The 27,866-nt window shown below is 34.1% G+C and overlaps 1 protein-coding gene across 3 annotated transcripts in view; it reads right to left on the bottom strand.

Annotated features, from left to right (window-relative positions):
• Window positions 1-83: 83 nt before the first annotated feature.
• PRRC1 (proline rich coiled-coil 1) overlaps window positions 84-27,866 on the bottom strand; it is a 32,465-nt gene continuing 4,682 nt past the window's right edge. For 2 of the 3 annotated variants that reach the window (XM_054488599.2, XM_063665200.1), the window contains exons 2-9: window positions 26,532-26,654; window positions 25,201-25,590; window positions 23,345-23,505; window positions 19,722-19,824; window positions 16,304-16,467; window positions 10,942-11,045; window positions 7,218-7,320; window positions 84-3,457 (exon numbers count right to left, since the gene is read on the bottom strand). In XM_054488599.2, coding sequence (XP_054344574.1) covers window positions 3,248-3,457; window positions 7,218-7,320; window positions 10,942-11,045; window positions 16,304-16,467; window positions 19,722-19,824; window positions 23,345-23,505; window positions 25,201-25,590; window positions 26,532-26,634 — 1,338 coding nt within the window. In that variant the 5' untranslated portion in view covers window positions 26,635-26,654 and the 3' untranslated portion in view covers window positions 84-3,247. The remainder of the gene's footprint in view (window positions 3,458-7,217; window positions 7,321-10,941; window positions 11,046-16,303; window positions 16,468-19,721; window positions 19,825-23,344; window positions 23,506-25,200; window positions 25,591-26,531; window positions 26,655-27,866) is intronic. The other variant, XM_054488600.2, reaches the window with a different exon arrangement.

Genomic DNA, 27,866 nt, shown 5'->3' with positions numbered 1-27,866 from the left:
GTAACAAATTTACGTAAAAAGAAATATGCGTCCTTTCAATATAAACTAGCATTTAAAAAAAAATCACTATACAACTTTGGAAATAAGTCAAAGCATTGTTTATTTATGACATATTTACATACTTACAAAACTGATTTTACCCAATACATCATCCTGCATAATATCATAAAATGAACACCATATCCTGGGAATAAAAATCCATATTTCTTAATAATTTATGTATAGCCCAACTTTTAGAACACAGAATATTATCAATTTGGCTTCCCAAACTACAAAGTCCTGTTTATAATTTTTTCTAGCCAAGGAACAGAGTAGATTCAACAGCATATTAAAGTAATTTAGTTAACCCTGAGTAATGACTAACTTGCATAATTTTGAATGGATGTATATAACACACTTTCATCTGCACTCTTAGATACTTATACTATCACACTATCTTTTTGTCTGTATTTATCCACCTCAATTTTCAACTTCATGAATCTTCAGAAGAAAGAGGAACAAAGAATGAGAAAGTAATAACAACAGAATCGTTAAGAGGAAATTACTAGCACTGCCAGAAGTCTGTGACACAGTTTAGGTCTAGGGCTGTCTCAAAAACCTAACAAAAGGAGGATCCCGAATTGAATAATCTGAACACCTTGTCAACTGAGATTGATATTAAATTTTTTTCCTGCATTCTTTGTTTCCTGTCACACTAATTAAATATTATGTGTACAAGCTTATAAAATTCAATAATTTGGATTAAAATACAAAATTCAATAACAACCAGGAGTTCTTCGGAAGAAAAAAAAAATCACAAAACAACCCCAGCAGTGGTGAAGAACTGTATTAAAGATGGCTTTTCCTAAGACAGAGGGAGAACAAAAGCAAATAGTACTCTCCCTCCGCCAAGGCTAGAGCAGGAGGTTCAAGGAAATGGGCAGGAAGAGAACAGAACACTCAAGCTGGATGATTAGTGAAGGAAACTGTGGTCTGAGACTGATGATCAGCATATCTTATGCCTAAACACCACCACTAAGACTACCTGGCTAAGCTGCCATGGTGTGTTAGAGACGATGAGTTACTTTTCTTGCCCCTTTTACAACAGGGAAATCTAACGACAACAAAATAAACAAAAGGCTGAGAAAGCTGAGCATGTGAAGTCAGTCATGCTCTGCTGCTTTTCAAAAACTCTGGGCCAAAAACCGAAACAGAGAGGCCAGACCAGTTCATGTATTTCTCTCTTCCATCTGACCGTCTCTCAACTTCCTCACCCACTCACACTGTTCCGAGCAGAAGGCTTACCAGGTCACCAGGGGCAGGAAAATTTCTAGCTTCAACCAAGCCACGGAATAACTCTGCCACTGCTCTTTGGGGATTCTAGGAAAATAATCATCTAATGAAATGTCAATATTTATGATTCTATGAGAACAATTCTCAAAACATCAAAAAGACATTTGTGACTTGGTAAAATAAAAATCAAAGAAAAATTAAGATATTTTTAGAATCTGTAAAAATTTCCTTATAATAGGGAAAGTAGCAGAACTATTTTAAGTAAGGATATGCTTCCCTTCAGTCTGTAATGAAAGACTGTTTTTGTCATCATGCCATTGCCGTGATAAAATACTACTAGAAAAGGACAGCTTTTAAAATAAAGTGTAGAAGCAAATGGTAGAGAAAGCCTTCTTGTACTTGAAGGAAGGAAAGTATTCTGTCCCTGTTACTCCTGGACAAAAGTACACCAAGGCAACCTGTAACCTCTCTGTGCTGTCTCTCATGACTTTTAATGACACGGAAGTCTGATATTCACTGAACAGTCATTATACAGTGCTTGGAAAGTAACATATATTTAATATTCAAATTTAATATTCATTCTTCTTATCCTCAGGTAAAAAAAGAGCAGAAACCAAATAATGACTTGAAGTGGCATTAACACAAAGCAAACCTGATACCTATGATACCTAAAGACAGTGCAGGACAAGAGCTTCAACAGCTTTTATAAAACTGCCAGAGATTGTGCTAACTCTTTTACATCTAAAGAACTGTATAGAAGAGTAAAAAAATTAAATTACATTTTTATAAGAAACTATCTTCGAAAAAGTTATTTGAACTTGTATATACAAAGTTCAACAGTATTAAGAAAAAAATTTATTTAATTATGATTTATCTAAGTCCAAAAATGATAAAATATATTATTTGAGGGGAAAAGGCTTCCACTAAATAGAAATACAATAGACTAAATAAACTAGATTGAATATAAAATAGTTTCTTTGAAAACATCCATAAAAAGTAAAGAACAAATGGCGCAAAGTTAAAAAAGTAATGCTTAAGGCAAACCAAATAAGTAACCTTAATTGAAGAGACATACTATATCCCACAAGCAATAAAGTCACCACCTCTCAAAAATTTCTCTATTACAATGTGTAGAGAATATGAGTGGAAGCAGAAACAATGGCTGTTGTCAGAGCTTATTCTTGGAAGTACTGAACAGTATTATACAAAAATAACTTGAATACTTCTGATTTAAAATATACTTGAATCATGTGCCCCTTAGCTGTCATATAGCAATGAAAAAATAAAATGTATTACCCCAATGTTCATAGTATAAATCTGGGAAATGCCAAAAGTTATGCTTAAAATTGAAAAAGGTATGATTTTCCAGATTATATGTGTACGTGATGGCCAAAAAAGAAAATGATCAATTCCATTATTTTGGCCCATATTACTGAAAACATGCACAGAAATGTGGAACATCTCCCGACAAGTAGGTGTCTTATACTGACTGTTGAGCAGGCTGCTCAGCACCAGCCCTGAGATTGTGTGCACGTACAAAAGTAGTCAAAGACTGACAGAAAAGAGATGAAGCCAAAGCAAATCATGCTTTTATAAACATTCAACGAACATGTTCTTTAATAATGTCTTCTTTAAAGAACAAAATAATCAAGTACATGGCATTAAGTTAAATGTCTCTGCACATGAATTTCCACCTTATAAATCTGGTATATTAAATTGTGCTATAAATAGATTTGTATATTTTCTTTTTTGAGTACTATGATAGGTGAAATGGTATGACTATAAAAAGGATTTGTTTCTTTTTGTCTCCTGGAATGACACAATGCCTTTCTAGAAAAAGAAAAATTGCAGCCTACAGGAAAATGATAAAAACTACTGGATTCATTTAGACTATTTGATTTAGGAAGGTACAACCACTTCTTTAACATCAAGCTAAAAGTGGAGGAAAGTCTCAGTCTCCTAGGTAAGTCTCCTCTCACACTGTCCTGGGTGGCAGGCGCTGTTTATACATGCCTGCTATTGCTCTGGCTGCACTGTAGATCATCTGCCGACGAGACATCCCAGTAAATGTCATGTGCCAATCAGTCCGGCTGACATTCAGTAAACTCTTTTCCAGGACTTCACCCACTGTCACCAAAAGGCCTGACCACCTCAGATTGTAGTCCTGGGGAGTTAGACTTTGAGCCTATGGAAAAATGAAATTGATATTACTCATAATACATTTAAAAATATCATTGGAACTAGCTATAAGTGACATTTCAAAGTGTTTCATGTTATTTTAAATATAGATTATGACAAACTCTGAGAAATACAGCTAGGCTGCCAACTATATCAAGTTACAAGGCTAGAACACAATCAATATAACATTACACACACATCTACTTTTTAAAAAATATCCCCATTAATGAGGCTAACAGTCGGAAGGTTTGAGTTCTAGTTCTAAAGTAAGTGTCACTTCAGGTTAATAGTAAGATTGGTATAAAATCAGTGCTAAAGTTATCTTTTACAGTAGTAAAATTTCAACCAGAAAGAGGAAAACTGAAAATTAAGGCCTAAATCCATTCAGAAAAGAGTTGCTCAATTATGGAAATTATCTCTGGAAATGTGATTCACATGTTAGTATGTATCAAGTAATATCCAGTCCTGGACAACATCAACCACTGATGCAACATTCCTAATTGACCCAACTCATATTTGCTCCTATTCACATCATTTATTCATCTACAAAGGAATGAGAGAAGAATAAACTCATTGCTTGATATCCAAGAATGATGTGGTTTTTCTGTTTTAGGGTGTTAGGTATAGTCCAGAGGAGTATAGCCACATCTAGAATGGATCTGTACAGTTATACATGACTACCAAATGTGCCATGTATTACAATCACCTGAGGAGCTCTTCTTTCTTCTTTTTTTTTTTTTTTTTTTCAACAATATCCAGTTTCTCACGTGCCACTAAGATAACTGAGACACCAAGATAACTGAATTGGAAACTCCACAGCTGGTTCCAAGAGAAACAGTACAGTATTACACACGTAAAATAGCTTCCAAATAAATCTGATGCAAACAGTCCAGCACTTGGGAACCCCTGCTCTAAGTACTCTCTTCCAATGTGTATACTACAGTATCAGTATTTCACTATATTTCAAAGATGAGAAACAGCAGATATACTACTAAGGTCCTCGGAGACACCAGTAACACTGTGCTTCTCAAATTATGGCATGCCTATGAATCCCCTGAATATCTTGTTAAAATGCAGCTCCTGATTCACTAGTCCTGTGTTAGGACCCGAGAATCTGCATTTTAACAAATTCCTAGGTGCTGCTTATGATGTTAGGCCAAGGACCACACTTTTTAGAAACAAGGTATTCTATATTATTGGCAAAAATCCAGAACAGCTGGGGTTTTTTGTGGGGGTAGGGAATCATTTATATTTAAGTTTAACAAGTATAAATTGTATGAAATTTATTTCCAGATTTTTACTAATATATACTGATAATTCTAATTACCTAAAGGGCTGACTTCTATTCCCTTAAATTAAAAAATTCCAACAATAAAAAAGCATAAAACATTTCAGAATGAATAAAAAGAAACAGGGAGGAGAGCTGAATAGCTGAGGATAAAAAGAAGACATTTCAATGCACACAGTTTTGTATGTTCTAAATTTTAAAACCAAATGACACAAAATAAAACAAACAGAATAAAAAGCAAAGTAAAAAGCAAGTAACACCCTTTAAATACCATTATTCAGAATTAACCACTATTAACAGTTTGCTGTGTATCTTTCCAGGCCTTTTTCCCTATTCTTATTAAAATTTTAAAGCACACACATACACGTGCCTGCTAGTAAATGGGATCATACTAGATGTGTTGTTTTTGACTTTTACTCAGCAATATGTAATAGCTATCTTTTGGTACTGGTACACACGAGTCCACTTCATTCTTTCATGTCTACTTCTTTCCAATATATATTCCTAAAAACAACATAAAAATTGTCCTTTGCAATGGTCAGACATCTAACACAGGGGTCAGCAAACTTTTTCTGAAAAGAGCTTTGTGGGCCAGACATTCTCTGTTGCAACTACTCAGTTCTGCTGCTATAGTACAAAAGCAGCTATAAACAGTAAGTAAGCAAAGTGGCATGTGTGTGTTCCAATAAACTTAATTACAAAAAGATGACAGGCCAGATTTGGCTGTGAGCCACTGTTTGCTGACCCCAGATCTACAGCAATGTTAACAGTGGCAGTGACAGGAGCATCCTCATAATTATAACGTTTTCAGTGTTTTATTTATTAGATCTGACGTTTGCTTTGATTTTGTAGTACACACATACCCGTCTAATACTAAGAGCTATTACTATGATTATTTTTAGCAAATACCTTCAACTCTTATCAAAATCTTTTTTCTCCTTTCAATGCAGATGTTCATGCACTGAATTACATAAATTTACTATTGTTGAACCATTCTGCTGTTCTTGGGACAAATCTTTCATGGTCAGGATACAATGTTCTTCTAATACATTTCTGAATTTTATTTATTAATTTTACCAATGGTTTTGACATTTAGTTCTTTGGACTATAATTTCATTTAAAGTTAAAAGAGGCTAGTCTCACAGAATGAACTGGAAAATTCTCTACCTCTATTTTTGATACCTCATACAGCAAGAGTCATCTCTGAACATTTTGTAGAAATCACTTATAACACCATTGGTACTCAGTGATTTTTTTTTTTTTTAGTTACATAAAGTTCTTCCATTTTAATGCTTCAATTAAGCTGAATCATATGAAACTGACAATATATAACTATTCTGACTATCAAAGGCAACAACATCATTTGGTTCAACCTAATACGCTTAACTATGGCAAAACTTCTATTTTCCTAGAAAATCCACTCTTTCATCTAATTTTTCTAATTTATTGGCATAACAGTATGCATAGTATTCACTTACAGTCTTTTAATCACCTTCATATTGAAATGAGTGTAATGTTAACACCTATAAAAAGGTTTTCTTGAACTTATGAAAAGAAATTATGGTATAAATAAAAGTTTCAGTAAAATTTCAAATTCCAAGCATCAATTCTTAGCCCCCTTTCTAAACTGTAATAAGTAGGCCAGAGGTTACTTTTAGGGATTTTGTGAACACATATGCCAAAGTTCTATGAAAGTACACATACACACATTTTTCTTGGGAGAGAGCCCAATAGTTTTCTTAGATTCTCAAATGCCTTCAGGTCCCAAATAAGTTTGAAAGGCAGTTTTGAAATGATATTTAACAATGTACAAAGTACAACTGTAACAAAAATTGACAGAAAAAAGTCAATAGAATACCACATAAGAGCACAGAGACTCCAATGCAAGTATATATTTATATTCCATTTTGTTCATGAAAGGATTAGAGAAAACATACCAAAAAAAAAAAAGAATAAGGATTATCATTTATACTTACATTCTCCTGGAAACTGTGTGGATAGGTACACTATTAGGTCCATTTTTCAGCCAAAAACCTAAAGACACGTGCCTATAAGGTTTCTAATGTTGACCTCACTAAGATGAAGAGGAGGACAATCAAATCAAGGAAAAGGGAAATGGAGATAACAGTGGAAATGAAATGTGAGATAAAAGGGAAAGCAAACGAAAGGTGGACATAAAACAACTAGAAAAGGTAAATCTTTTCCGGAACTCAGAGTAAAAACAAAGAAAAAAATGAGAGAAATAATGATTAACCATGCAATGTATTACCTTTCAAAGACACCTGGAAAACAAAAGGAGGAAGGTACTAAAACAACATGGATCAGGAAATTAAAAAGCAAAGAAAAATACTAAAAGAAAAATGACTGAAACAAAATCAAGAACATATTTCTAACAAAAAATCGAACACAAATTTTTATTCTGAAAACAATATTGTAAGTTTCTCTGGAGCATAATGAAAAAGCAAAGGAGAAAACCAACCTGCTGTACAAATTCCAAAGGCACTGGTGTGGCTTGTGTAAATGTTTCTAGATGAATGCCATGGACAGGATCTTCAACCACCAAACAACCAATGTCAAACCATCTGCAACAGAATTACGAGTTTCAAATGCTTTATATGCCAAATAAAACTTATCATGAACAGACAAAAAGAAAAAACAAGTACTATTATTCAGATAGAACAGATTTCAAAACAGAAATCTTTTTCTTACCAACTTGCAAAAGGGCAATTCATAAAAACAACAGATAAAATTACTCTGTATTAATTCTAAGAGGAAAAAACAGACAATAACCACAAAGAAAAAATAATTTAAAAATACTTACCATGGAAAGCTTCCTTTCCATGGGAAGGGAGAATAATCAAAGTAAGGGTACTCAAATATGCAACAGGTAAATTTACATACATTGAATATGCAAACAGCTTATAATGAGAAATATTTTTCAATTGTCACTTGCTAAAATATGGGAAATTTTATAATACAAACTCTATCATAAATATGTACTCAACTAAGTTACTACTAAAAAATAAGCTCACTCAGAGGAAACAATAACAATACTCTCTTCATTAATAATAAATCCTTCTAATCACAATTTCTGAATTATTCACAATGAGTCAGTCTTTGAAAACAGCCTCATGAAACCCAGGAAACTTCTCTTCATTTAAAGAGACTGATATATTATACAAAATGATAAATTTTAAAAATGACTTTAGTGAAAACAACTGTAGTACCACCCAAATTTTAGCTAACCCAAATCATCAAACAACCAGATACCCTCAAAACATGAATTTAAACAATAAAAGGATATGAAGCAGGAAAATGTTTAATGCCTATTTTTTAATGTAAATCTAATAAAATGCAATGAAATATAAAATGGATTAGGAGACTTTTATTTACACATTCAAAAAAACAACAAAGTAAAATATACAGTAACATAAGTAACTTTGCTGAATACTAAAATGGCACTTCATAATGTCTATAGTGTTCATATCCTAAAACTGTTTAAAATTAAAAACATTAAATAATGACATTTATTTTATTTGGCAGACTAACAGACATTTTATATTTTACTACAACAACTTTCTCAATCAAGATAATGTATTTGTGAAGCCTCCATAAGTCAAGCTTAGCCAGATTTTATTTTGCTTTATTTTGCATAATTTGCAGACAATAATGTCTATGGTGAATAACATACTAACCAAGCTTTCAGGTGTGGACATCCTAAAAAGTGTTACTGAAGGTATGAGGAAAGTTTTTTCTATGATGCCAGTGAATATACTTTAGAACACCGACCTAGCCTTGACTCAGCTCAGACTGTGACTGAAGTACACTACATTACCCTCCCCTTCCTCACACCCCTACAATTGTGTTTATTATTACAGAGGAAAGGATGAACCTTCTCAAAATCACTTAAAGACTCTAGAGTTTTGTTTTCTGAACAATGGTTTTCAAAGATTACTATGCATTCAGAGAGACAGCGCCATATATTCAAACCAAAAGGAAAAAGGAGACTAACACAGACCACAAGTGACCCTGATATTGGAATCAGTAGATGAGGATTTAAAAGTAACTATGGTTCATATATTCAAGAAAAGAGAGGTAAAGATAGTTCAACCACATTTTAAGATACAGGCATTCAAAAGAGATAAATTGAACCTATATTTTAAAAGGTAAGAACTCTGTGTAAGAGTTTAACAACAGGCTGGACACAGCAGAAGGCAGGATTAGTGAACCTGAAGACAGGTGAATAGAAAATGTCAAAACTAAAGAACAGAGAGGAAAACAAGAGTGGGGGAAAAAACCTGACAATGTGAGACACTGTCAAAGGTGAATGGGCATGTTATTAAGGTCCTACAAAGAGAAGGGAGAGAAATGGGCCAGACGCAAGTTTTGAAGACATAAATTGTAAAGAATTTCCAAAACTGAAGATATTAATCCACAGAATCAAGAAGCTCAGCGAATCCACAAAAAATAATTATGAGAGCAAGCAAGCAAGCAAATACATATAATCATACCATACTAAAACTGCAAAAAATAAAACGACACAGAAAATCCTAAAAGCAGCCAGAGAAAACAACATATTATCTTCACAGAGACAATACACAAGATGGAGAGATGACTTTTTAACAGAAATGACAGAAGCCAGAAAACAGTACCATGACATTTTTAAAGTGCTGAAAGAAAAGAAACTGCCAACTTAGACTTCTACATCCAGCAAAAATAAAGGTGAATTAAAGCACTTTCAGATAAACAAAAGCTGAGAGAATTGGTAGTGAACAGCTCTGAACTACAATGTATTATCAAAGGAAGTACTTTAGGCTTCCTTTTGAAGAAAAATGACCCCAGACAGAAAAACAGAAATGCAGGAAAGAATTCAGAGAATAAACAAACAAATACTGACTGCAAAGAACATTACTAGTTATGTCTTAAGAGCTTAAAATATATGCAGAATTAAAATACTTAACAATGATACCGCAAAAGGTGAAAAGGGAGTGAATAGTATTAAAAGTAGTACTAGTATTATCACAAGTTATAATTTTTATTATATCAAAAAGGCATATTGTAATTTCTAATGTTAATTATTAAATGAACAGTAACAGGTTAATAGAAAAAAATGACACAACAATCACTGGATGGTTTCTCAATGCTTACATAGAAAGTTGAAACTTATCAACCTAGAATTCAGAGCTCTTCACAATTTGTCCCCATGTCACCTCTTGATTTCCCATCCAACAAACCTTCAGCCAAGTTGATATAATCACTGACCCAAGAATACATTTCAATTACCTTCAAACTTTTTCTCCACCCAGAACATCCTATCTCCTTTGTTCCATTTGGCCAAGTTTCACCTCTTCTTCAAAATCCAGTTCAAGCCCTAATTATTCGTGAATTTCACCTGACACTATCTCCACAGAGTTACCTCCACTGAAATTTTATATATTTTCTGTCAGCAAAAAATTATGTTTCCTTTTATACAATTACTTAAAACTGCTCATCTGTGTACTATATATATATCTTCTCTCCCACTGGCCTATAATATGCCTCAAAGTTGGAGGATATATTTTGCATATTAGAAGCCACAAAATGCTATGCCCATTGTTATTCAACACCGAACAAACGAATAAAAAATAAAAACAATAAAACCATAATGCAATTACAAAAGAAGGTAGATTTCAACAAAGGGAAGTTATTTTAATATAAATCAATTAAGCAAATTAAAAATTTTTCCCATAAAAAGCCACCTGAAAAACAATGATAAACTATGCTGTCTGGAGGTTTTTCTAAACTATTATGAGTACAAGAGAGATACTGCTCACTAGAAACTCAAACCTGGAGAATGCCATCAGGCCTTCTTGCCCATACATTCCACGACTTTGAATAACTATGTGAATAATTGTGTTTGCTACTCATGGTCAGTTATATCCACACCAAATCTATCATCTTACACTTAGTGCCATTTTATTAATTATTAGCATGATCTCAGAAAGCAGGCATGATCATCTCCATTTTATAATTAAAAGAGACACAAGGATAGAAATGCCAGCTAAGCCATGCAGGACACACAGCTAGTTAAGTGATATAGCCAGCATCAAAATATACTTTTCTCTCTGGTTATAAAACAGGAGACACTTTTTGCTAAGTATTCAGTGTCAACTCCCAGACCCAATTATATTTTGCTTCCAAGAGAAACATAATACACTTCTTACTTGTCAGGCAGCAATTCTGCAATGAAGTTTTCTACTGACACAGCTGTCTGTTTTTCATGGATCACCCCGGTTCGACGCAAGCTATCTATCCGTTCCTGAGCACCCTAAAAAACAATGGCAGAGGTTAGAAACCATTTCAAATTATTAAATATTAAATATACTAATTTATGATTACACAATACATGCATACATTTATATGCAAACACATATATATACTCACTGTAAACGTTCAAACAATACAAAAATAGAGAGTAAAAAATGACAAAATACAATTACATTTCCTTAGTATCAACAGTTTGGGGTACACCTTCCAAATTATTCCATATGCATTATGATGTTGGTTGCTATTGTGCATTCTTTTTATATTACATTTTCTCATTGATTGTTACTGTTAAATAATTTAAGAAAACTGTATTTTTTAATGTTGATCTGGCAAGAGACCATCTTACTACATACAAAGTTTTTATCAGTTCTGGCAGTTTTGCAGTTAATTCTCTCTTGAATTTTTTAGGTAGGCAATCATATCAATAATAAATACATTTTTCTCTTTCTTCTGATTCCTTTTAAATATACATGCACCAAAATGACTAGTTACTTAAAATAAAAAGTTGCAAATGTATACATTACACCACAGCTTATTCAACAAAATAATTACCATTAAAGACATGAACTGCTTATATGTAATAGAAAACTAAAAGCTGGATTACTGAGGGAAAAGGTTTCTGTTTATTGCTTTTATCTGAATCCTTTCATAAAAGGTGACCATGAACAATGTGACGAACATGTGTTCAAAACGCAAGATAAAAAGCCTGAACAAAAATAGCCATGGATAATTTTTATAAGGATAGTAGAGGTAAACAGAGAATATCAGATTAAATGGTAAATTCTTATGCAAATGAAAATTAAGAAGGCTAGGACACATCTCGAGAAAACTCAATTTTTTTCAGACAACCGAAATAAAAAAGAAAGTGACAACTGTATGAGAACGTGTAAGACAATTTAAGATACTAGCTTGTAAAGATGAAGATGATAGGATTTAAAGTACAATAAAACCAAGATTGTATATTTTTGCTCACTCTTCCATCTCTAGTTTCCAGCACAGTGCCTAACTTAATAGGTGTTCAATAAGAACTTACCACATAAAAAACTGAACAAAGAAAAAAATAAAGGCTTCTGAAGGCCTATGTGGTCAATGTTAAGAATACAAATAGTGTAAATATGGCATCACCAAATCTAATAACACTTAAAGAGGCAGCTGTTGATTTTGAAAGCAATGTTAACAGATAAGATGAACTTAATTATTTATACCGGATGTTACAAATTTGCCTAATTCACTCCTCCCAGGAGGCAGTTATGGCTAAAGTTTGATTTTAAAAAAGCTTAAGTAAACATTAATTCCATAAAAACTATTAAGGGATTAGTAAGATGTATAGAGATTCATCCCCTAACTCTTTGAAGGTGATATCTCAGCTATGCACTACAACAAAATATTCCTAGATTTTATGCTTCCAGGGAACAGAGACTAAGTTTGTTCATTTTTCACTATCCTACAGCACAGAGCTTTATACTTCACAGGATTCACAAAATCTTTAATTAAAATTAATTAGTTCCTGCCAGAAATAGGATAATAAGCTAGGTAGACACATTTCTTTTTTGTTTATAAAATCCATAAGAAAATGAAAATGGGGTTATATCTGGCCTTTCTTTTTCCTCTGACCACTACATTAATTAAATGTGGCCTCTTTTGGAGTTACAAATACAGACATTTTAATATTAGTCCCTACCAATGTTTTGAGAAGGAGATTTTTTTTAGCAATATAAGAGATCAAGAATTAGGTAGTTTAGAGACCATATTAAAATATTCATTTCAGAACTGAAGAACAATACTGTACTCTAAGAGCTTATACTAAGCACCTTCGTTCAGTGAATAGTTAAAATTTTATGTATTTTCATAAATGCTTATAGATATTATATTTTTTGAATATAAAACTATATAAAACAGTAGTCATAACTAAAACTGGCTTTTCAATAAAGTTAATACTTGGCATAAAAGTTCTAGAAGCTTCCTAACTTTAATTTTGGCTGAACTGATTTACTTCCTTAAATAATTTCCTATTTTTAAAAGGCAACGTAAGTTTAGTTCAGAAAACCCATTTACTTCAAATAAAATCTGATTGGGGAGAACAAAAACAGGTTACCATTTTATACTCTAAGATTCTACATTATTTTTCTTCTCATTAGCTCCCTCTACTGTTTCTGAAAAAAGATAAAAAGCAGACAAATTTACAAATCACTTTCTTATATATTAGTTTCAATGAATTTTAGTTTTGAGCTTGTACTGAAAATTGTGGAAAAAGAATTCACATGTGTAAATTTGAAAGATAAAAATCAGCAGCAAAAATAATCTGTCAAATGCTATTATAAAAAGATAAATGCAACTACAATAATTTCCATCAAATAAGGTTGCCAACTTCCATATCACATTTATACAATACTTCACAATTTACAGACAACCCTTGTTTTAGTCTCTAATGTCAGTGAAATATACTCACCATTTTGTCTAATAATCTGTTTCTACTTAGGATTTTCTTCAGTTTACTCTCTGCAACTAAATCTTGAAAAAGTCTTCCTTCTCAGACCTATAAACTCTTTCCAACTTGCAAAACCTCTTGGGAAATCTTCAAATACATTCTCAATCTAAGTACGTGACTTGTTCCAGTCTTTCAAGTAAAAATCGCCCATATGAATGCTTACGGTTTATCTTATATATATATATATAACTAGTTTAATGTACAATTATCATGTATACATACTTATTTTACCCATTTGCTGTATTTTTTTTTTCATTTCTAGATTAAATTCAAACCCTACAGCCGTTAGTCAGCTTTGCTAAATTTTATTAAGCCCAAACACCTACCACCAAAGAAACTCTTATTGGCCACGTACACTAGGGCTCAAATTCAAGAGAAACCTACTAGAGAAAAGAAGCATTTCAAAGCGCATGTGCTTTTGGCAGCTCTGCTCTGTGTGTAAGGACAGACCACTGTGAAAAGTGAAAAGGCAGAAAACATGTAATTTAATTCATATTATATATAATGCGTTACATTTAGATAGGGTATAACTACTGCCTAATAGCCCCTAATATAGAAAAGTGGTTTTGTGGTATGTGAGTATGTATATGTGTAAAAGAAAAGGGCTTCATATTCTATTTAAATAAAGTACTAAATACAACTCAAAGAACACCTCAAACTTATGTAGCACTACCTAGTAGAATTAAAAATAATCTAGTGTCAGTGTGGGTTTCTGTTTAGTGACTAATTATAATTAATGCAACGGACTTTTTCCCCAATGAAATATGCTATGTCAATTACCTCATTCTAATGCTTTACACACATCAAATGAATACAGGTAAAGGGTCTATGTGCATGGCTCAGGGGATGTTCTCAATAAATGCAGGCTATTATAAGCTCCTTTAAATGAAACAACAGAATGTCATATATGAAAATGCATTTCTCCTTAAACATAAATACAGCTGATCCTATTATTTTTGTGGATTCCACGTAATTGTGCATTTGACTATACATGAAATTTATTTATAATCTCAAAATCGAACATGCACAGAGCTATGAGAAATTTGAGTTGCCTGATGCATACACTCCTAGCTGAGGTTGAACAAGGCAGTGCCCTGTCTTCTTCTTTCAGCTGACATAATGTAAACAGGTATCCTTTTTGGGGTCTATTTAGCACCTCTGTTTTGCATCTTTGTGTTTGTTGATGTTAACTGCTGTTTTCAAATGGCCCCCAAGTGTAGTGCTGGAGCGCTGTAGTGTTCCTAAGCACAAGAAGACTATGATGCACCTTACTGAGAAAACGAGTGTGTTAAATAAGCTGCATTCAAGCATGAGTTATAGTACTGTTGACTGTGAGAGTTCAATATTAATGAATCAAAAATATGTGCACGTATGTGTATAAAAATGTATTTAAACAGAAAGAGGCATAAAACAAAGTTATGTATTGACAGGTTGGCAAAAATGTGACCAGAGGCCCACAGGAACCTAACCATCATATCTCCCCTGGGAGCAATGGCTCAGTACTCATGAATTCAGTCTGTAGCAACCTTATAGAACATAATTATGTTGAAAAACAAGAACTGTCTGTCTTACAAATAAGATTTCTTGATGGATTAGAAGTGGGTAATGAGAGAAGTCAGGGCTGACTCCAAGGTTTCTTGCCTGAGAAAACGGAAGGATAGAACTGCCACCAATTAAGGTGAAGAAGGCTACAGGGAGCAAGTGTGGAGGAAAGAAGTTTAGTTCTAGACATATTAAGTTTGAGATATTCAAGTAAACTTGTCAAAAAGGCAACTTACATATAAATCAAGAGTCTACACGAAGGTCTCAGGTGGAGATATAAATTTGGAACTGTCAGCACAGAGATGGTATTTAAAGCCATGGGATAGTCTGAGAGTGAATTGATAAGGAGAAGGTGACCGTCAGAAGACTGGAGAGAAGAGGAATCAGCAAAGGAAGTACAGAAGGAGTGAGCAATAAATGAAGGAGGGAAAAACTAAAGTGTGGTATCCTGAAAGTCAAGTGAAAAGAGCATTAAAGAGAAGTGCATGATCAACTGTCTCAAAAGCCTCTGATAAGTCAAATAAGATGGAGAACATTAGCATGGGCCTGAAAGCACTATCAGTAGAGTGCTGGACATGAAAGCCTAACTGAAGTAGACTGAAATGTGAAAAGGATACGAGAAAAGTGCTGGCAACTCTTTGGGGTTTAGCTGCAAAAAGAAGCAAAATAGGTCATTAAGTTATAGAGGAAGGGAGGTAAAAGAATTTATTGGAGTTTCCTTTGGTTTTTTCTCTTTTTTTCAAGGTGAGAAAGATGTTTGTATGCCAATGAACTGTTAATTTGTTCTTGCATGACTGTACACTGGTAATAACACAAAGAGAGGAAAATAAAGTATGAAAGAGAGGACGGAATTCCTGGAACTTACACATTTTTAAGCATTATCAATAGGGATAATAAAAAGCTTATGGGACTCAAGGGATATTATCATCTCAGTAATTGATTTGAATGTTAATGCTGGATTAAGAAGATCTCTTCTAGGACTAACTATTCTTTTTGTGCTCTCTCAATGTTTCTTTCCCTCCCACAATAATCAAAACCTATCTTAAATTTCTTTGAATTAAAACTCCACTATATCTTCATAATACGATAGGACTGTCTACTAAAAGCAAAGTTCATTGTTATTTCAGTATGTAAAAGCCTATTAGCTCCATAGAGACAACAGATTATCAGAATTGTGAAAAAATTAAATGCCAGTTTCCATGTCCTGAAAATGGTGTTCTGTTACTCACTTTTAATCCAGCTGCATAGCCCACTGGTTGTGGGGCAATATTGGACTGTCCAGCTTCCCCTACAACCACAGCTAAGCCAAAGACCTCCTGGAAGGCATCTCGGACAGCAGCAACTTTTACTTCTTTATTTGAGGTCACTACAATATCCAATTCACCTCCAGATTCTAAAAAGACCAGAGGAAATTTAAATTTCAAATGAAAATAATGAAATTCTCATAATTACTACCATACTGGGTGCTAACATCTAATTTACATAATTATTACCAGTTTCATAAAACCATGCAAGATATAGATCATTATCTTTTTTATATGCTTGAGAAAACTGAGGCCAACAAAGTTTTGCCCAAGGTAACATATCTACTTAGCACTAATGTCAGGACTCGAAACTGACATTACATATCACAAGCCAGAAATTACATACCTGGCTTGTGAAGTGTAAGTTACATATTTAGTATACTCTATGGAAAATTAAAATAAAGACTTACTGATAGTAAGTGATTTGTCAATGAGTTGCAGAGAAGTCATGTACTAAACAAGCACTACCATGAAATATACTTTTTAACCTAGAAAATAGTTTAAATATGGAGTCATCAAGCTTTTTATTAAATATCCCCACAATGTTCTGAGCATATACCACAAATAGATATTTATCAATTATATATGTACTACTGCCCTAATACAAATATTCAAGCATATATGAAATTGAAATAACATATAAAACTTGAAATTTAAAATATTAAGAGTAATATGAAATAAAAATATTTTCAAATATTTTTAATTTTTCAATTACTTAAAAAACCTAAGTACTACTATTTCTAGACAGAACAATTTGACCCAATGTTTCATTATTTTTAAAAATCTTAACCTAACATTTCTGTGATATAATGAATTCAAAGCCCTGGTTCTAAACACAGCACATTCTGATATTTGGCATTAATAGATATCATTGGCAAAAGAGATTTTTCATGAAAATTGTTTATAATGTAAAACATTTTGCCCTAGAAACAAGGTTGTTTTCCCTAATAAATATCATGTGGAACAGTGAAAGATATTTTCAAATATTTGGGTTTTAAAAATAAAGGATCCCTTTTTCCTGACCGACATAATGTCTCACAGATCACATCTGTACTGGATACTTCAGAAGTTACTAGAACATAAAAGAGAAGAATATACTTTTTTTTTCACTTTTTTCCTCCACATGGGACACATCTCTTGATCTTAGCTAAGTACTGCTCCATTAAGCTTCAGCTCAAAATGGCTTTTCAGCTTGTGATGAGTAGTCCCGCCATTTCTAATACTTTTTGAGTTTCTTGACACATACGAAATTGTGACATCCAATTATTTCTAGAATATTTGTGTAAAAATACCTTAAGATGGCTGGGCACGGTGGTTCACGCCTGTAATCCCAGCACTTTGGGAGGCCAAGGCGGGAGGATCACAAAGTCAAGAGATTGAGATCATCCTGGCCAACATGGTGAAACCCCGTCTCTACTAAAAATACAAAAATTAGCTGGGTATGGTGGCGTGCACCTGTAGTTCCAGCTACTCGGGAGGCTGAGGCAGGAGAATCGCTTGAACCCGGGAGGCAGAGATTGCAGTGAGCTGAGATTGTGCCACTGCACTCCAGCCTGGCGATAGAGTGAGACTCCATCTCAAAAAAAACCAAAACAAAACAAAAAAAAAAACCTTAAGATTACTTTGTTTTGTTAGATCACAATGGTGATGGCTTTGCTGTCAGTAAAGATGTCAGCTTTCTTGAATTCAATTTTATTACTTTTTAAAGCTGATAAAGTTATGACACTTGCTAATAATAGAAATTTTATTTCTGTACCTTTCTTTTTTCCCCTTCAGTGTTACACATTTTTCTTGATGTCATGAAGACTAGTGGCCTGAGAAACTTCCTTGGGTATGAGCTCCGCCTTTATCATTTACTAGCTTCTTTACCTTGTGGAAGTCACTGAGCTTGTTTCTTTGTAGAAAAATGCCTGCTATCCAGCCTGGCCAACATGGAGAAACCCCATCTCTACCAAAAATTAGCTGGGCGTGGTGGCACATGGCTGTAGTCCCAGCTACTCAGAAGACTGAGACATGAGAATAACTTGAACCCAGGAGGCAGAGGTTGTAGTGAGCCGAGATCATGCCACTGCACTCCAGTCTGAGTGACAGAGTGAGACTCTGTCTCAAAAAAAAAAAAAAAGGAAGAAGAAAAACACCTGGCACCTCATAGGGTTTGCTCTAAGGATTAAATAAGGTAACCGCTCTCACAGTCTAACATAGTACAGCCATTAAAACAGCAAAAGCTCCAAAAATATTAATTCCTTTTTTTCCTTCATTCAAAATGTGTACTTGCAAAGAAAAGAACATATATGGCAGACTCCAATTTTGAATTCTTTGGACAGTTAGAAACACAAAGAACAACTCAGTTCATTTAATGCTTGATTCAATTTTCTACTACAAGGGAAGCAAAGCGGCTAAAGTGTAAAAAAATTGAGCATGAGTTCAATACAGCTCCACCAAGTTGTGTGATCTAGGGTGATAACTTACATCCCTCCAAACCTAGGTTCCTCATCCAAAACTTGAGGAAAATACCTACCTTGCAGAGCTCTTATGAGAAAGTGCCTGGCAGAAGCATTTAATAAAGACACTTAACAACTGCTAGGCCTTCTCTTTTGATATTTACTAGACAGTAAACTACCAACATAGTCAAGACTTGTGAAAGCTATTGGCTTTTTACTGCCACTGATCTGTTCAGGTACCTGCTGCACAATTTTGACTTAAAAGTTATCTTTTACAGAATTACTAATAATTGGTCACTGAGCCTTGTAAGTGATATTTTTTCACATATTGGATATGTACATAAAAATTAAATAGCAGACAGTATCTATCAACTGTCTGGAAGATTCTGGATGATTAGTGTTCAGAGGTGGTTAAAAATAGCTTTCCCAATATACCCAGTCATTAGATATTATTAACTAGATTTGCTTCCGCCAAAAATATTATCCCACAATTACACACAAACATTTAATTAAAATAGATAACAGGAGAAATGTAAAAAAAAAAAAAAGTATGAAACAAACATCACTTCAAATGTCAGTAGTGAATAAAGTAAAATTCATATAAAGCAATGCTAACCTATATTTAAAATTAAAATCAGCAAGTATACCAATAATTCATGGTTTTTACTCCTTCTAGGATCATTCTGTGGGATTTTCAAAATTTATTTAATGATGACTTTTAAAAAAGATGAATTAGTAACACCAAAAAATAAGACTGACAATTAAATTAATGCAAGAATATAACAGGAATTTCCACTGATTACACAATCAGTGGGAACGAACAGAGAATTACAACTAGTGGCTGACATGGACATACACTTTAAAAAAAAAATGGCAGATACTGGTCTAACTTATGTACATACTGATATAGGGAGCCATGCCAGGGTCCAGCGTTGTAATCATGCTTTCTACTGAATGTTTTGTCTTATCAAGCACAGACTTCACCATAGGATTCCCAGCCACACCCTGCATGAAACAAATCAATATATAAGTATTCACTCTAAGTGAGGAACACCAAGATCTTCATGATTGTGAAGAAAACTTTTTTACAAGTTTCCAATGCATCCTAAACCAGTACTTTTGTAAGATATATAAGGTCATGACAATATCAAATTGCTATTAAGTTTCTAAATGATACTCTCACTTTTTCTTCCTGACTCATAGCAGTGTGTAGACCAGCAGCAATCTATAGACCACGCTTTGACTAGCATGGGTATGGAAAGGATGCTATACTATATATATATATATATGTATGTGTATATACATATATTTATTACATATATATAATTTCACTTCTACTTATTTATATAAAAGATTGGGCAAAACTTGTCCCTTAGGGTCCCAAATAAAGGTCCCAATCAGGTGTCTACGTAAGTCCATACTTGTTCCCTAATAAAAAAAATAAAAAGAGTAAAAACACCTCTCGTCTGGGGACAGAACAGTTACTTATTACCTTAACGTACAACATTTTGCTATCTTCTACTAGTTTCTTCTTTTTCCTACTTCTTGTTTCTTGTTTTGTACATTCCCAAACTCTCCATTTATAGTCAGATGTATTCCTCTGGATTCTTAGAGCCGTTACTACTAGAAGGAACCAAGTCTTGAGTATTCCTTCTTGTGCGATACTTCACAAAGGGTAAAAGACACTCCAGGGAGCAGTGCCTCCTGAGATGGCATCTGACTAACCCGCCATGATTCCCCGTCTTCCAATCTGCCATTAAACTAAGGTGACTCAGGAAAAGATGAGTTCATAAAATTGAAATTTAAGACTGCCAACCAACCATGTGCTGAAACATCATGACTTACTACTATTTACAAGACCTACAGAGTTGAACTGGGTATTACAACTCATGACAAACACACTGACACATGCTCTTAACGAGGGACAAAATGTTGTAGTCTATATGCAAAAAAAACTTTTTTAAACTACAGAGGGGTATTAGAAAATAAACAAGCTTAGAAAAATGCCACATTCCTGAAACATGAAGCTCAAATACTACAAATCAGCCAATCATCTACTAATTTTAAATCTTTAATATAATAATAAATTATAATTACAATAATAAAATTGCAAACAAACCCTTAGCAGAATATTGGAACTTGGCAAAATGATTTCAAAATTCATTGGAAAAAAATTGGGAAAGATGAGTAAAGAAAAATTTAGAAGAAAAATCAGCCAGCTTATACAACTTACACAACTAAATACTGATATACATTTATAAATGCAGACTTGAACTGTCCTTTCTATCTTACTTATCACTGAATGCTCCACATCCCCACCTCAGTACATATTAGTACAATGAACACAAAGTAAAAGTAATTAAAACAGTGTGCTCTACTACAAGAACAGGGAAATAGCAGTGGACTAGAATACAGAGGCCAGAAGCTGATTTTAACACACAATTTCCTAAGGAAGATAATATAGGGATCATACCAAATCAACGGGGATATGATATTGAAAGACTCCATTGAGTAGCTGGAAAAAAATTAAGTTTGATCTCTACCTCATATAGTAAAGAAATATCAACTATATTAAACGCTAAGTGTCTAAAAAATTAAACATCAAGGGAACTAGAAAGGGATCACAGAAGAACATTTATCATAGCATCATAGTGGGAAAAGGTCTTTTTTTAGCATTAAAAAAAAATGTAAAGAAAAAGAGAGGCCGCCTGCAGTGGCTCACGCCTGTAATCCCAGCACTTTGGGAGGCGAGGTGGGCAGATCGCCTGAGGTCAGGAGTTCGAGACCAGCCTGGCCAACATGGTGAACCCCCGTCTCTACTAAAAATACAAAAAAATTAGCCAGGCATGGTGGCAGGTGCCTGTAATCCCAGCTACTTGGGAGGCTGAGGCAGGAGAATTGCTTGAACCCAGGAGGCAGAGGTTGCAGTAAGCCAAGATCGCACCATTGCACTCCAGCCTGGGCAACAAGAGTGAGACTTTGTCTCAAAAAAGAGAAAAGAAAAGACAAGAAAAGAAAAAAGAAAAGAAAAGAGATTGACAGAACTGACTCCTGAAATTGAACTTTTCTGTCAAAAAGGGTATTACAATTAAAATGTAAACTAAAAATTGAGAAAACTGCAACATATGAGAGCATATAGAAAAGGATTCTTACGGTATTAGGAGCTCTTAAAAATTCATAAGAAAAGAAAATCATCCCAATTTAAAACTAGGCAAAGAACATAACCGATATTTCACAAAAGAAAAATACAAATGGCTAAAAAATCATATGAGAAAATGTTTAAATTCAGTAGCAAAGGAAAGCAAACTAAAATGTGGTATTATTTTTTGCCTGTCAAATCAGAAAATATCCTAGTCCAAATTAATAACTACTGCTGGCAAGTGAAAAATGCTATACCAGTGTATTTTGGTATAAACTTCCTAAAGTGGAATATGTATCAATTTTTTCAAATGTTCACTCAAATGTTCATCAGGAATTAATTCGGAGGAAAAAAAGATGTCCATAAAGATTTACATACAACAGTGCTCATCATAGTTTTTTGGTTTTTTTTTTTGAGACAGTGTCTCACTCTGTCACTTAGACTGGAATGCAGTATCATGATCACAACTCATGATACTTAGACTGGACCTCCTGGGCTCAAACAATCCTACCACCTTAGCCTCTGAGTAGATGGGACCACAGGCACACGCTACCAATGCCTGGCTAATTTTTTTTAAGTTTTTGGTAGAGACTGGGTCTCATTATGTTGCTCAGGCTGGTCTCATACAGAACTCCTCGACTCAAGCAATCCCCCTGCCTGGGCTTCCCAAAGTGTTAAGATTACAGGCATGAGTCACCATGCCAGACCTAATCATGATGATGATTTATGGATAAGAATTACAATTAGAAGAGATCTCTTGTACAACAGGGTGACTATAGTTAGGAACAATATATTATATTCTTGAAATATAAGGTTTTATATTTCAAAATTTTAAGTTTTCTCACCACAAAAAAATGGTAAATAGGTGAGGTACTGCATATGTTAATCAGCTCAATTTAGCCATTCCAGAATATATACACACTTCATGTATACATCATGTTGTACATAATAAACACATACAATTTTTGTCAATTAAAATAAATTAACTAATTTAAAAAAATAATTACAATTAGAAAATGCCAATAGGCAGATCAGCAAAATAAAACATGGGCAATAAATGCAACAGCATGTATGGTGAAGCAGCCATAAGAGAAACCAAAATACATTTCTGAAAAGAATATTTTATAACCAGGAAGATGTCCATGATAGACCAGAAAACATGAAATAGTATCCATCTGACCTGTCACTACTTCAATTTGATTTTAATTCAAAGGAACGTTTACACAGATATGCACAGGCAAGAGACTGACAGCAGCTACAGAAAACTGCTAATAAAAAAGAATTTTATTTTTCCTTGTGCCATCCTGTATTTTCAAAATTTTCTCCAATGAATATCTATTAGTTTTATAATTAGAAAATTAAACATAATTTTTAAATACCTCTTACCTTAATAAAACCCCAGATTCCACCAGCAGATGCTTCATCCTGACCTCTATTAATTCTAGGGTCTTCTTGCTCCTCTGGGAAAGTAATGGCTGATGTGGTTCCAGTTCCCTGTGCCAGAGATGTCAAACTGGCTTGCTGAGTAATAGGAGTTGGCAAAAGACCTAGTCAATGGCAAAAATTTTCATATGTATAATTTATTCCATAAACTTTTTCCTATAAAAAGGAGTGGCTCAAACAACTTTAATATTAATATTCAGGCATTTGAAGACTGAGTTACACACTCAAAGATTAACACAAACCTTTATAAAATGCAAATTGAACAGAATTTCAAAAGAAATTTATTTCCCTTTATATAGTCTTAAACCAAGTATCCTGAAAATGGACAAAAAGCATATATCCAAAAGTTCTTCAGGTCTGTCCTATTCAGCACTTGGATATGAACAGCTGTAGTTCAGGTCTCTTTAATCCATAAAATTAATTGAGCACTGAAGTTCACCACAAAAAAGCACACAATTATTACACATACTCTATATACTTCATGTTAACTCAAAAAGAAAATTCACATATACATAGACATGAATATAGTACTTGTACTCTGCAATAATTTTCATTTGTAAAGGTAGACAGGGAAAGATAGATAATAAAAATCACAGCAAAGTTGCTTCTTTTCCCTAAAATGAGAAACAACAGGCAGAGGATGACAAGGACAAAGTTTTGATAACTCGTTTGCAACAATTATTCCAAAGAAACAAAACAAGTAGATGTGACTGACCTAGGAAAGGAAATGACCCAGTATCACAAACGTTTGGCATACATGAGGTTTTATTTGTTTCTGAATTTTTACCTGGCTAAAAAAACACTACTCCCTGGAACAGTAGTCCTGATAGTTTTTTCAGTAAAACTTAAAAAAACTCAGACTTCACCTTTAAATTTCTCTATAAATGCACAAATATTAGGACAAAATTTTGGAATTTTCTGATATCCCATATAGTAATCATCTACTGAGTTGTATATCACATAAAAAAACATATACTAAATTATACCAACCTTATTTTAATAATTTAAATGGCAAAAACATGAGATAGGTAACTCTGGAAACCAAAGAAATGAATAAAGAGAAGAACATGAATGCAGAGAAAGTGGGACCCTGCCCACTGCTAATAAGAAGGTAAAATGGTACACCTGCTTTAGAAAATAGTTTGGTGTAGAATTACCATGTAAATCAGCAATTCCATGCCTAGGTAGACACCCAAGAAAAATAAAAACATGTCCGTATAAAAACCTGTAAACAAATATTTATAGCAGCATTATCTAAATAGTCAAAAAGTGGAAAACAACCCAACATTAACTGATTAATTGAATAAATGAAATGTGGTATACATATTCATAAACTGGAATATTACTCAGCCATGAAAAGGAATGAAGTACTGACAAATGCTACAACATGGATGAACCTTGAAAATATTTAAGTGAAATATTTAAGTGAAAATATTTAAGTGAAAGTTGCCAGTCACAAAAGACCACATATTATATGATTCCATCTATATGAAATGACCAGGATAAGCAAATCCATACACATAGAAAGTAAATTAGTAGTTGCCTAGAGCTGTGAGGATTTGGGGGACAGTAGGGGCTGACTGCTAAAAGGTATATGGTTTCTTTCTTAAAGTGATGAAAAGGTTATAAAATTGTGACAAGGGATGCACAATTCTGTATGTATACTAACTATGGAACTGTATGCTTTGAATTGGGTGAATTGTAGAGTACATAAATTATATCTCAACAAAGCTATTGTTTTAAAAAAGAATAAAACATTAATAGCCATGTATTTCAAAGTATTAGTAAGAAAGAATTACCTGTTCCTGAAGGTGCAGAAAATGATGGCATCAGGGGTGTCTGGGGAGCTCTCCCTGCATGTCCCCTTGTAATGTCATAAGTTGAACCAACAGAAAATCCTGATATAGGAGGACCCGAAGGGGGTGCAGGTAAGAGAGTGTTTGGGGCAGAAGTTGAAGGTGGGAAGTGAGATACAGGAGGATTACCAAAGGTAGCAGCAGTTGATGGAGAAACAGGAGGTGGCATAGAAGTAACAAGTTGTGGGACAGAAGGAACTGCAGGAGGAGGCACAAAAGGTAATGGCGCTGAAGGCCTCACAGGAGGAAGGGGCGACTGAGGAGTAGAGTATGCGAGTGGTGGGAAGGACTCCATGGAGGATACGTTTGGAGAAGAAAAAGAACTGGTTGCCGCTAGAAAAAAGTGGAGAGGATAAAAGCACAGAATTAGAAATGTTTTTTATTTAGTTTTCAAACTAATTACTTTCCTCTTGCAAAATTTTTAAACTTACCAAAGCATATCCCAAGAATTATTTTAAAATGTGTAATTTAAAATATACAACAAATATAATTGAGTGTAAATGACTTTCAACTCCCATAAGTAAAAGCAGCAGCTGTATGAACCTATGGCGTTGTTCATTTTTGCTTTTTGGTTTGTTTTGGTGTATTTTTAGTAAAATAAAGCGATTTTTCATCCCTAGTTTGAGCATAAAAACCTATGCCCTGAAGGCTCAGAAAGGTTAATTACCACAAAGTCATAGAGCAGTAGGCCGAGCGCAGTGGCTCACGCCTGTAACCCCAGGACTTTGGGAGGCTGAGGCAGGTGGATCACCTGAGGTCAGGAGTGAGCCCAGCCTGGCCAAAATTGTGAAATCCTGTTTCTACTAAAAATACAAAAATTAGCTGAGCATGGTGGTGAGCGCCTGTAATCACAGCTACTCTGGAGGCTGAGGCAGAAGAAATCACTTGAACCCAGGAGGCAGAGGTTGCAGGGAGATGAGATCGCACCACTGCGCTCCAGCCTGGGCGACAAGTGAAAGTCTGTCTCAAAAAAAAGAAAAAGAACAGTAGACAAAGCTAACACATGCTTTTTAGGATATTTCTGTCGTAATATAAATGATGGTAAAATTATGAACATAAAGAACAAAAGTCTACCTAAAGCAAAACACTGATGTTTTCTTACTTTAAATACAAAAGACTTTCTATTCTTTAAATTAAAAAGGCTATTTCCTTTCATCCTGAAAAATAATAGAGAAGTTTTAATATATGCATTCTTTTCTTAATTGACTCTGAGAAAAGATGATAGTATCTTCACTATTCTCAAAACACATGAGATGTCAGACAACTACGTGTACCTAATGGAACAGGGGTAGAAGACATAGCAGTAGCAGCCAGCCCTGCAGGATTTGGTGGAGGAGTCCCAGGTGGTGTTGTCTCTATTCCACTCTCTTCCATCATTTTTCTTCAATTATGGTATACTATAAAAACATAAAAATGTAACAAATATTACACAGTAACCAAAAGTATATTTTTAAAGCTTGAACAGAGAACGACTAAAAAAAAATCATCAAGAGATAGACGTCCACCTTTACTATTTATAATGCAACTTATTTCCAGATGAAGAGTTTGTCCAAATTTCTAAGAAAGCAATCTATGAGAATATTCAGTATCAAACAATCTGTAACATTCCCATGTAGATACTTTATAAGTGGGAAATAATTTCATGTTATAATAACAATATAACTAATTATCTACTACATTTCAAATAGTAAATTACTAATTTGATTTCTGCCACATGAATGCATGTTAGAGATAGTTATGTGTGGGCCAGGTGTGGTGTCTCATGCCTATAATCCCAGCACTCTGGGAGGCCAAGACAGGAGGCACTTGAGGCTAGGCAACATAGCAAGATCTCATTTCTAAAAAATAAAAACAAGTAAATAAATATAAATTTCAGTCATTATTAAATTTAAAATAAAAATGAGGCTGGGCACAGTGGCTCACGCCTGAAATCCCAGGACTTTGGGAGGCTGTGGTGGGAAGATGGCTTGAACCCAGGAGTTCAAGGCTGCAGTGAGCTATGACTGCACCACTGCACTCCAGCCTGCGTGACAGAGCAAGATCTCATCTCTAAAAATAAACTAATAAAATATTTAATGTATTTTTGAAGCCCTTCCTCTTCTCTCATAAAGTACTGTGTATAAGATACCCACATTAACATAAAAAAAAATGAAGCCAGGCACCGTGGCTGACCACTGTAACCCTACACTTTGGGAGGTAGAGGTGGGAGGATCCCTTGAGACCAGGAGTTTGAGACCAGCCTGGGCACCATAGGAAGACTCTATCTCTACAAAAAAATTAAAAAGTTAGCCAAGCAGGGTGACATGTGCCTATGGGCCCAGCAACTCAGGATGCTGAGGTGAGAGGATCACCTGATCCCAGGAGGTAGAGGCTGCAGGGAGCAGTGAGAATGCCACTGCACTCCAGCCTGGGCAACAAAGCAGGACCTTGTCTCAATAAAATAAAATAAAATGTGCTTCACTTGATAAAAGCATTAATTCACAATTTTCCTAGTTCACATTTTAAAGCATATCCAGTAACAGATAAATTGTATATCTGAGGTTTTAGAAAAGTTAACTATAGCGAAAATGCCATTAGATAGCAGGATCCTAATAGACAGCAATGGATTA

Source organism: Pongo pygmaeus, chromosome 4, assembly GCF_028885625.2.
Source record: "Pongo pygmaeus isolate AG05252 chromosome 4, NHGRI_mPonPyg2-v2.0_pri, whole genome shotgun sequence".
NCBI lineage: Eukaryota > Metazoa > Chordata > Mammalia > Primates > Hominidae > Pongo > Pongo pygmaeus.
The sequence above is the reverse complement of the archived record's forward strand: the minus strand, read 5'-3'. Positions and strand labels throughout refer to the sequence as shown.